Here is an 11,189-nt window from a genome sequence, read left to right as displayed (position 1 = left end):
ATTCACCGAGTGCCGGGCCGGCTGCAGCCGGAAAGACTCGGGCGCTCCCACGCCGAAGCCACCACGACACGAGGGAGCCCAGCGAGCGGAGACGCCCCCAGCTCGAGGCTGCGTCACCCGGAAGCTTCTCCGCTCCCTGGCTGGCGCCGTGGCTGGGCTCGGCTCGGCGGGGACAGTCGGCCAGCACGCCTCCACGTGGCTCTGCCTTCCTCGCCGCGTGGAAGCCTCAGAAGAGGCCCCTGTGGAATCGAACTGACACGCTGCCTTCGGTTCCCTCCGGTTGATGTTCTAGGCCGGCTGCGGTCCATCCCGACTCACCGTAGCCTTTCCCCAAGGCAGCGGCCCGGGCCATGCTTTCGGAAGCTGCGGGGGCTCCCGATGTTGCTGGCAAGGCAGTGAGGGTGTCAGTGTCTGGGCTTTGGCCCCACCTCTGAGGAGCCAGTTACCTGGGAGCCCGGGCCTCTCGGGGCCCAGACCCAGTGCCCTGGGCTACGGACGCTCGTTCTTCCGCATTTATCTCTGAGGGGCAATAAAACGACATTTGCTTCTTAAGGCAGGATGGGTTTTTCCCGGCTTTACGGCCAGCCAGTGGCCAAATCCTGTAAATTAGGGGGCACCAGGCTGACTGCTCCCCAACCACTCGTGTTGACAATTTCCAAACCGGCAGAAGAATTACAAGACGAGTATAAAAAAGCACCTGAACATCGTTTTGTAGCTTCACTTACTGTTAACGTTTTGCCCTCGCTCTCTGTCTCTCTCTCTCTCTCTCTCAATGCTTTGAGAGTAAGTTGCCCACGTCTCGACACCTGACAAATCTATTATTTTATTCTTTTAATGTTTTTTATTTATTTGAGACAGAGAGAGACAGAGCACTAGTGGGGGTGGGGGGGACAAAGAGAGAGAGAGGGAGACACAGAATCCGAAGCAGGATCCGGGCTCCGAGCCGTCAGCACAGAGCCCGACGTGGGGCTCGAACCCACGGACTGCGAGATCATGACCTGAGCTGAAGTCGGTTGCTCAACCGGCTGAGCCACCCAGGTGCCCCAAGAAAGACTTTTTTAAATGTTTATTTTTTTTTTTTTTTTTGAGAGAGACAGAGTGTGAGTGGGGGAGGGGCAGAGAGAGAGGGAGACACAGAATCGAAAGCAGGCTCCAGGCTCCGAGCTGTCAGCACAGAGCCCGACGCGGGGCTCGAACCCACAGACCCTGAGATCGTGACCTGAGCTGAAGTCAGATGCTCAACCGACTGAGCCCCCCAGGCGCCCCAACACCTGACAGAGATCTAAACACTGCAGCATGTGCCCCCCCCAAGTCTGTCCCCCAGCCATGGCCACGGGACTGCCACACTCAGGGAATCTGACCCAGATGCGGGGTTCTGACCCAGGCGGCATATCTCCGATTGTCCCCAAATGCCACCTTCGCAGGTCTTATCTTTTGTCGTCACGGCCCCTCAGCACCCCTCCATCTGTAACGCCTCGGCCACCGTGTCTTTGTCATTACGGGGCCCCCCTGGAAGAGCCAGGCCCAGCGTTGGGTGGTATTTCCTGAAAATCGCTCCGTGTTCTTTCGGTGACCCCCAGCTCCAAGAGAAGAGTCACCTGGTTCTCAAGATCAGCTTTTGCACAATACCCGGGCTGCCCTGTGTTCTTTCCACTCTCTTTCCATGTGTCTCTCTCCTCTTGCCAATGTTGAAAACATCCAGGGGCGTCCGGGGGGCTCGATCAGTTAAATGTCCAACTCCTGGTTTCAACCTGGGTCACATCTCACAGTTCATGAGATAGAGCCCTGTGGTCGGGCTCTGCACAGCCTGGAGCCTGCTTGGGATTCTCTCTCCCTCTCTCTCTGCCCCTCCCCGGCTTGCTCTCTCTCTCTCTCTCTGTCTCTCTTTCTCTCAAAAAAAAAAAATTAGTTAAAAATTTTTTTTAAATTGAAAACATCCAAATTGCCCAAAAACGTTGAGACAGGCCCAGACCGACAGTTCCTCAAAGCTAAAACTCGTTCCTGTGAGAACAGACTGGCGTAACTAACTAACCCAAATAGCCCAAGTCCCCTAAGAAGGTCACAGAAGGCCGGTGTCAACCATTCCAACCCCAACCGGCAGGAAAACATACTATTTTCCGTTGGTTTCAATTGGCGCATCTCCAGAGACGACTCACCGAATGGCGGCTTGCGAGCTTGACGTGCTGGGTGTGGGGCCACAGCGACCATCCGTAGACCCTGACGAGGAGCCTTACACGTGCGTGGTCGGTCAGGCCAGCTGAACACCACTGGCGCGGGGGATTGAGAACCGGACGGCCGGCTGCTGTCCTGTGGCCCTTTCCCCAGCCTCTCGAACTTCACCCCGTGTTTGTGCCGTTCGGCCCTCCGCCCAAACCCGAGGGCGCCTGGAGCTCCACGTGCCTGCGCGAGCGTGTGCACCTGTGCGTGTGTGTGCACTTGTGAGCGTGCACCTGTGTGTGTACCTTGTGTGTGCACCTATGCCTACGTGGGCGCTTGTGCGTGTGCTCCCGTGCGTGCGTGTGCACCTGTCTGCGTGCCCGGGCATCTGTGCGTGTGCCTGCAGCTCCCCACCTCCGGCACCTGGACGGTGTGAGTCCTCTGTCGAGTGGAGAGCTTGCAAGGCGGGCAGAGTTGAAACTTGAAATTAGCAGAAAGGAAGGCAGTTCGAGAAAGAGAAAATACCCCAAGGATGGCCGGAGGAGTCTACACCAGCGGTCACACACAATTCCCGGATGGTACGCTGAGGAGAGCATTGGCTCAGTGGACAAAGAGTTTTTCATTCCTGATCCTGCCCCTGACCTTTGACAGGCTAATTGACTTTCTGGGGCCTCCCTTTACCCATCTGCCACGTGGGGTCACAGAAATTCCTAGCTCACGGAGTGATTAAGACCATGCATTCATCATTACAAACCACTTAGGACAGTGTCCCTCACTGTCCTGGGGGTGAATCTCCAGTGACCCTAGCACAGCAAAGACACGGTGATGGGGCATAAGGGAGCCATTGTCCCCACCTGGTGCTTAGTGGCCCTGGGGGACCATTTGTGCCGGGAAGTCTGGGGTCTAATCCCCCCACTCAACTCTGGGCTGGCCTTCCGACCAACGTAACCCAATGGAGTGGCATTCGGGACATCCAGGATGAAGTCACGAGAAGCGTCGCGGCTTCCCCTGGGTCTCTCGAACCATCGCCAGTTACCGGAGCCGTCACTCGTCACTCGGCTGGGAGGGGCCCTGCCGCAGGCGCTGCGGGTAGGAGCTCCCGCCAACGGCCCCGGCCGGGCTCCCAGACCGTCCGCACCAGCGTGAGAGCAAACCATCCTGGACACGCAGCCCCGGGAGCCTTCAGGCTCCAACCCAGCGGACCATCTGTCTGCCATCGCGAGATTGGGGGCCGTCCAGCTGGCCCGGCCAACTCGCAGACCAGAAGAGAGGGTGGGGTCTAAGGTTTGGGATGCTTTGTGACATAGGGACACATGGTGACACATTTCCCAGCTGGTTCTAGAGAGACATTGTGGAGGGCACACGGCCGACCCTGGCAGGTGTGCCCCGAGAGCTGGCCTCTGGCGGCCAACAGAGGGAGCGGCCTCACCCTGTGGGTGCGACCGAGGGCGGGAGGTGTCCCAGAGAGCGGCCTGTGGATGACATGCTTCCCAGGCGGGTGAACTCCCCCCATTGATTCCACAGTTTCAGAACCGTTGTTAACAGGGCAAACTGTACTCCTGCCCATGAGCGATGGGGGCCCCACGAGAAGATGTTCGTTCCCCTTCCAGAACCTGTGAACGTGCCTGCTGATCCCATAAAATCGCAGCGAAATGGCTTGAACCATGATCACCAGGCGATACGGCGAGAAATTAAGAACAAAATAAAAACAGGGAAGGGTCCTTCTCAGGAACATTTTTGAACAAACAACTCTTGAACGAAAAGGAAAACCAAAGCCAAAATTCCAAGTGTCCAAAGCATGATGATAACGAAAGCACTTTGTGTGAGAATCTATGAAACGCATTTAAAGCCGTGTAAACAGGAAAATCTGTACTTTTTCATATTCGTATCAGTAAAACTATGAACGAAAGAATTACAATTCTCCATGGAAAGAGAAAAAAGAACAACAAAGGACAACAAAGGAAATAACAAAACAATCACAAAATAACGAAGGAAAGTACCAGAAAAAAGAAAAGCAGGAAAGCGGTGTGCAGGGCCCCCTGGCCCCCCTGTGGGACCCCCCCCCCCCCCAGGGTCAGGTCAGTCCCACCCAGCTCTCTGCATCAAACACAGTGGGACGGGCTCAGGCTCCTCTCTGGAAGGGGTGGGACCTCGCCCTCCCTCCCTGCACCCCTCCCCAGCCTGCGGGCTGAATTCCTAGTCCTCCTGGCCCAGCTAACTCTGACACCTCCCCCTGCCCTGGGGCACTGACCTCTGGGTCCACGTTGACTTTGGCCTTTAACTCCAGAAGGCTCTGGGTAAGGGATGGGCTGCCCCTCCAGCCGGAGCTGCTGGCCAAGCAGGGGGCTGGGCTTCCAGGCTCCCCCAGGCGAGGGCAGCCTTGTCACCTCCCTGCCCGCCTGCTCCCGCTCTGACCTCACGTGGCCCCATCTCCTCCAACCTCAAGCAAAGCCAGACCACACCCAGTGTCCTGACACAGGCCGGGAGGGGGGACAGCTCAGGGCCCGAGGAGGCCGGGCCCCAGGAGCCTCTGGAGCTGTTCTGGCCGGGGCGGTGCTCCCACGAACAGGCACATCCCTGGGCTGGCAGCCAGTGGTTCCCAGGAAGGGTGTGGGGGCCCGTGGGGAGGGCTGCTGGACGGACGCCAGCCTGGGCTTGTTCTCGGGGCTCCGTGGGCCGCGGGGGCCTCTGTGCAGCCGTCCTGCCCCCCACCCGCTCCGTGGGCTCAAGACGGCAGGCTGGGCCAGGTTCTTGTAGTGAAGGGATATTTTCTAGAAAAAAAGCCTAATTCTTTCCGACTTTTCCTACAGCCATTAGAGCTACAGTAAAAGCAGAAAAGCCGCCCCGTCCGGTCCTCGTGTTGGGCACAGATCAAACGCGTGACACACAGGACAGCGCATAAACCACACGGCAATCGACAACAGCTGTGGTTTCGGGAGACAGCGCACACCAGGGTCCACACTGCAGCCAGCACAGCCGAGGGCTGGCCCAGGGGTCTGGTTTCCGGGCCTGGGGGGTTCCCAGCCCAGTGGGCTGCCCCCTCCCGCCCCGGGAGCCTGAGCCGGACCCGGGTCCACTATTCCTCCTCTGCATCTCCCTGTGTTTTACGCGTTTCTGAAGCTCTGGCTTCCGGGGCCTTGCTGACCTACAGGGACTGTCCCCTTCCCCCCCACCCCCCACCGCCCCGGCTTAGCCCATGCTGAGAGATACTGACAAGTGCAAACCAGCCCATGCAGAGCCCACACCCCCCCACCCCCCCCCACCGCCAGACTGGGCTCTCACACTCCAGGGCCACCGTCTCCTGCCCTGTGTCAGACCGCAGGGACAGCCCCTGTGCCCCGGAGCCCCTGAGTTATTCCAGCTGCCGGTCTGCCCTGCCTTGACTGGTCCAGCTAACGCCAAGGTAAAGACTCTTGCCCCCACATCCCCCTCCCTCTGCCTCCTGACCAGCCAGGTGCTTCTGGCTGTGCTCCCAGCGGCCAGCCCTTCCTCTGACAGTCGTCCCCTGTTGTGTGGGCCTCACCATTCTGGAGAATCAGGCCCACGTTAGCACGCACCCTCACTACCGAGCCCTTCCACAGACCTGCCGGTGGGTGTGGTGCTGGGATGCCCCCGTCACCCCCGCTCCGTCCCCATCTCGCCATCTGCCCCTGGGGGGCCTGGGCAACCTCGTGTCCCCATCATGTGACTAAGGTCTCACCGGCGCCTACAGGCTTAGAAACGGAGGGACAGCGAGGCTCGCCGGCCTGCCTGCGGCCTCCGAGCTGGGCTGGGCTGGCGCCGTGTGAACCTGTCCCCTGCAGACGTCACAGATGGTGTCCTGCCCCCCACTCACCCCGCGGAGCCTCTGGAGTGGCACACTCAGGGGTTGGACAACAGCAAGAGACGCTCAGGAAAGATGCGTCTAAACAAACAGCACTCGTTGTTTCTGGTTTCGGCCGGACTCCGCGGGTCGAGAACCCGAAGGCTTCCAGAACCGAGCACCCTGTGCGCACAGACACCGAACGGCCCAGCTCCCCACCGCCCCGCCGCCCCGGGAGGTCCACACCCCTCCGCCGAGCTATCCGCGATTCCCGGGCCTCAGGGTGGCCATCGGCGGGGTAGGCGGACCGTGGGAGAACGTGAGATGCCCCGTGGGCAGCACGTGTCGCACAGCAGCATCCTGTCCCTGTCCCGGGGCAGCCACAACAGAGGACCACAGACGGCCACTCACAAAGGACTCTGGTCTCACGGTCTGGAGGCCACAGGTCTGACTGAATCAGGGTGTCGAGGGGCCGCGCTCCCTCTGAGGCTCCAGGGAGGGTCCTTCCTGCCTCCTCCAGCTTCTGGGGCTCCAGGCATCCCTGGGCTTGTGGCCGTGACCCTCCAGCCTCTGCCTCCGGGGTCACGTGGCCCCTCCTTTCCCTGTGCCTCTCTTCCAAGGGCAGAAATGCTGGGGGCTGGGGAGCCAGCGGCCCAGCTGGGGCTCTCGGGCTGTAGGACACTGGCTCCCCCGCAGGTCACCTGTGTCACGGAGATGAGCTTGAAGCCCTTCGAGAAACACTAGGACGCACGGCATCTTTGCGACATAATTTCTGACACGGAGCCAGGAGCTCTGGGAGTCTCCAGCAATTATAGACCACGGGCCGTGGAGAAGGAAATTCCTGGTCAGGAACGTTCCAGGCTGTGGGGCTCTGCAGGACGAAACTTGGAAAAGCACTTTAGCCCCTGAGAATCTGCTGATGACTAGGGCCCCAGGGACTGTGGTTGGCGGGTAGATGAGAAGGGGGGGCGGTCCTTGGGAAAGGGGGACCGACCGACCTCTGCGGACCACCCACAGCAACACCTGCCCATCATGGGATCCAGCCCCAAGCCGGGCCCTGAGAGGTATGTGAACAGTCAGTCCAAGAAGGGGGGCAACTGAGGCACGGGGGTGTTAGCTCCTTCTTTCAAGGCCACACAGCCTCCACACAGGGCCCGTCACCAAGGCCCCCACCCCGGCTTTGAGGGTTCAGAGCAGCACTCGGCCCCACCTACCCTGCAGCAGGAGCCCCAGGGCTCGACCCCTGCCCTCCCGCGCCCGCCCAGCTGTCCCCACAACAGCGTCTTCCTCCCCCTCCCCCTCAGCCGGTGCAGGCAGGACAGCGTCCCCGGGGCCATCGATGGACAACACCCCTCAGACTTAGCAGGAGTGTGGTCCCCCCCAGTGGGAAGCCCGGCGCAGGGTGCCTGACAGAGGGAGGACGGCCCCGCCATGTCTGGGCCACACGGGTGTCCCCGTGCCTGCAGAGACCTGCCCCGCCCATTGCTGACCTCTGCCACCACGAAGAGCCCCGCACGTCTTTCGAGCCCCCCGCCCCCAGCAGCCACCATCACCTCCGTGCCCCGTGCCTGGCACATCTCACCACCGAGTCTCCTGCTGAGGCCAGAAGGGCTGGGCATCCCCCGGGGGCCAGGGGGGTGGCCCCCGGGCTGGGCCTGTCCTCCCGGGGTGACCCCTGCCTCCTGGGGCGGTGCCCTGGCCTCCCTCGGGGCGATGCCAGCACCAATGTCTGTGCCTCCTTCCAGGGCCTCATGTTCGGGCTCTGGAGAACCTCCAACAGCGCGCTTCTCGACCGCACTCTGGCCGTCGGCCTCGGAGGGCTGGTGGGGGGCGGGCTTGTCCTCTGGCACCTCGGCTTCCGCGTCAGAAAGGGCCCCCTCTCCGTCTACGTCCTCCGCCCGGCCGCCGCGGACAGCCTGTTCCTCTGCTGCCAGCTGGGCTTGTCCACCGTCCAGGCCGCCCTGGGCTCCCGGGACAACCTGTCCTTCGCGGGCTTCTCCGTGGGGCCGGGGCTGCTGGCGGCCTCGGCACCGAGTGCAGCTGCCTGTCCCACGTCTTCGCCACCTGCTGCCCCGGCTGCCGGCCCAGACGCACCTCGGGCATCGTCTGCGGCCTCGTCTGGGCCCTGAGCCCGCCGGCCATGCTGAGGCCCGCCAACGCCTGCGGCCCGCTGCGGCCCGCACCAGACCCCTGACCTGCGCAGGTACCACGCGGCCAGCGTCGCGTGGCTGCTGTCCCCGGCCTGCACGGCCTGTGCGGGGGAGCCCGGCGCCCTTCCTCCGGGTGAACTGCTGCTCCCAGCACCCGCGGCCCAAGCTGTGGGGCTTCACTCCGGGCTCCGGGCTCCTCTTTTGGGGCCTCCCGCTGGTCTTCTGGAGCCTGTGGCCCCTCCTCAACCTCCTGCGGCCCCTGTTCGGCCCGCTGGCCACCCTCCCCGCGACACCAAGCCCTTCATCTGCTTCACCGCAGGCCAGCAGCCGGGCAAACGCCAGCCGCTGTGCGTGGTTCTGCAGAGGTCCCTGAGGGAGGAGCCCGCGCGGGGGGCCAGGGGCCAGTCTCTGCCTCAATATAGGGCCTCAATATAGGGGCCGCCCCAGCCCCGGCCAGACCCTTCCCGGGTGACCACCCCCCCACACCCCAGGTCCCCCAAGGGCTGAGGACAGAGTGAGGCCCATGGTCCTGACCCCTGTTGCCCAGCGCGGCCTGTAGAGCCCCGGGGGTGGGGCGGGAGGGAGGGACAAGGAGCCGCAGCGCCCCCCTCCAGCTCGGGCCCCCACCGCACACCTGCAGCAGCGCTGAGGACGGGCGCCCCCCCACCCCGCACGGCCCGGGAGGGGGGCTGGAGGGACAGGAGCCCAGGCGCTGGCTGTGCCGCGCTGTCCGCCACTACGACGGTGCTGTCGCTTCTTCCTCCGCGGGAAGGTCGTGGAACCCGGCCTCACCCCAGCCCCCCACCCGCCCACGACCGCCCCGTCCCGCCCCGTCCCGTCCTCCGGGCGGTTCCCCATCGGCCGCCAGATGGCGCTGCGCCCTCAACAAGCGCGCACTGAACGGGCTCCACGCGGGAGGGTGGCCGCGGCTCGGCCCCCTGCCCTCCCGGCCCCACCGCCGGCTACCTGGAGGGTGTTCTGGCCCCCAGCCCCCATCCTCCCCGGTTTTCTGGCTCATCCCCCACCCGTTGCCCCAGCCCTGCCCGCCCCCTGCAGACCCTTCCCTGCCCGGTTTGCCCTGGGGCTTTCCTCTGGAAAAAATGGGAGGGACAGGGACAGACCGGGAGAGACAGGGAAGGACAAGGAGGAGAGACGAGGGAGAGACCGCGAGAGGGGAGAGAGGGGAAGGAAGGGGGGAGGAGGAGGGAGGGCAGGGAAGGGGGAAGGACAAGGGAGAGACAGGGAGGGGCGGGGAGGGAGGGAACTGAAGCCAGGCTTTGTAGCTTTCAAAGTGCAAATCGCTTTAAGTGTTTTCTGAACAATTAAAAAAAAAGAAAGAAAGAAAAAAGATAGTCCGTGGTCATTGTCAAAACGTTCAAGCCCTGCAGAAAATACTGCAAAGATAAATCACCAAGTGTTTGGACCCAGGGGAGGCATGTTGGGTGCGAACGCTTTAGCTGTGTTCCTGGAGACCCACAGAAACTTCAACCGTGACCGAAAGGAGGTCGTTCCATACATGCTAATTCTGCGCCTGTGGCAACAAAGCATTTTACAACTGCGGGAGATTTGTCTTAGAAAGGAGTGCAATTTTTTCACCAGAAGATTTCTGTGTTGCTCGGTTTCGGGGTGGTGATGCGGGGGTCTGGAGCCGACGGCCAAGAAAGAATTCTTGAAGATGTCTTCGGTGCGGAAAGGCGATTTTATTAACGCGCGCGGGGACAGGGCCCGCGGGCAGGACTGCACCGGGGTGTGAGGCTCCTTAGACACAACAAAGTTGGGGAGGTAAAGTCAAAAGAGAGGCCTCCAGAGGGACTCGGAGGTGCTAAAGACAGCTCCTAAAACGCACGAGGCCCGGCTGTTGTCCAGCGAAGGCTCTTTTCCCTCTAGGAAGGCATTAACAGTAGGACCGTGGAGGGTTCCAGAAATGTCAGACTCTGGATTTGCCTCAAGTGTGTCAATGGGCTGCAGGTCGTAAGGAAACTTCCTTCCTGCCTTTGTTCCCACATCACTACGGAGGGGAGGGCGATGCTGTGGCTCCAGGAACCTGAGTCTGGGTTACCGGGGACCCGACTATTGGCGAGATTGCCTTTTTCTTGTAATGCACTGAGATATTTGTGAACTGATGGGAACTATGCCTTGCATGACTGTGATCTCTGTCAGCCAGCCATCTCTTTCCTTTCCTTTGTCCTTGGGCCGCCGGGAGTGCCCGAGGAATGTCACCTGGTGGGGGGAGGGAGTGCTAGCTTGTATTTTCCCCTCAGCCCGCCTTAGGCTCCCTCATCACTCCCTATGGGAACCTGGGCGAACATCGAGGAGTGGAAAGACGAGAGGCGCCTGGGTGGCCCAGTCGGTCAAGCGTCAGACTTCAGCTCAGGTCGTGATCTCGCCTGTCCCGAGTTCGAGCCCCGGCGTCGGGCTCTGTGCTGACAGCTGCTTCAGATTCTGTGTCTCCGTCTCTCTGTCTCTCCTCTGCTCGCACTCTGTCTCTCTCTCTCTCTCTCTCTCTCAAAAATAAACATTTAAAAATTAAAAAAGAACAAAAGGAAGTGGAGAGATGAGAAAGTCACCGGTCGCCACCCGCACCCCGGAGACACTGGCCTTTGCGGGTTTTCTGTGCCTCCCCAGGAAGCCAGGGCTCGGCCCCCCTTGATTCCAGCAGAGGGCGCCAAGTGCGGACAGTCAAGAATTCTGGAGACGTTTTCGGTGCGAAAAGGTGGTTTTATTAAAGGGCGGGGAAGGGACCCTCGGGCAGAAAGAGCTGCACTGGGGTGAGGAGTGATTGATTCTATACTTTTAGGTCGGGAGGGGCAGAGATCAAGGCAGTTTCCAAAAGGATTTTCACATGTGAAAAAAGACAAGATCCTGGAGGTCTGGCTTTTCTCAAGCTTTTGGCCCCTAGGAAAGCATAACCTCGAGGCAGCGGTGACTTCCTAGGGGAAGGTCCCTGCCTCTCAAGTACGCGGCGTCGGAGGGCTGCAAGTTGTAGGGGACTGAATTTTAACTTTATCTACATTTCTTTCGCCTTTGTGCTCCTCAAGTCTAAGGGCTGGTGCTGCAGCCCTGGGGAGGGAGGGGGCGAA

The 11,189-nt window shown here is 61.1% G+C and overlaps 1 protein-coding gene across 1 annotated transcript; it reads left to right on the top strand.

Moving 5' to 3' along the window:
• The first annotated feature begins 2,159 nt into the window (after positions 1 to 2,159).
• MRGPRG (MAS related GPR family member G) lies at positions 2,160 to 8,544 on the top strand. The gene is given in 8 exon segments (XM_053900363.1): positions 2,160 to 2,243; positions 2,326 to 2,424; positions 4,230 to 4,235; positions 7,426 to 7,995; positions 7,998 to 8,149; positions 8,151 to 8,217; positions 8,219 to 8,396; positions 8,399 to 8,544. Coding segments are annotated over 8 exon segments (1,302 nt in total).
• The last annotated feature ends 2,645 nt before the right edge of the window (positions 8,545 to 11,189 follow it).

This window comes from Panthera pardus, unplaced genomic scaffold (genome assembly GCF_024362965.1).
Source record: "Panthera pardus isolate Hobbes unplaced genomic scaffold, ASM2436296v1 HiC_scaffold_12, whole genome shotgun sequence".
NCBI lineage: Eukaryota > Metazoa > Chordata > Mammalia > Carnivora > Felidae > Panthera > Panthera pardus.
The sequence above is the reverse complement of the archived record's forward strand: the minus strand, read 5'-3'. Positions and strand labels throughout refer to the sequence as shown.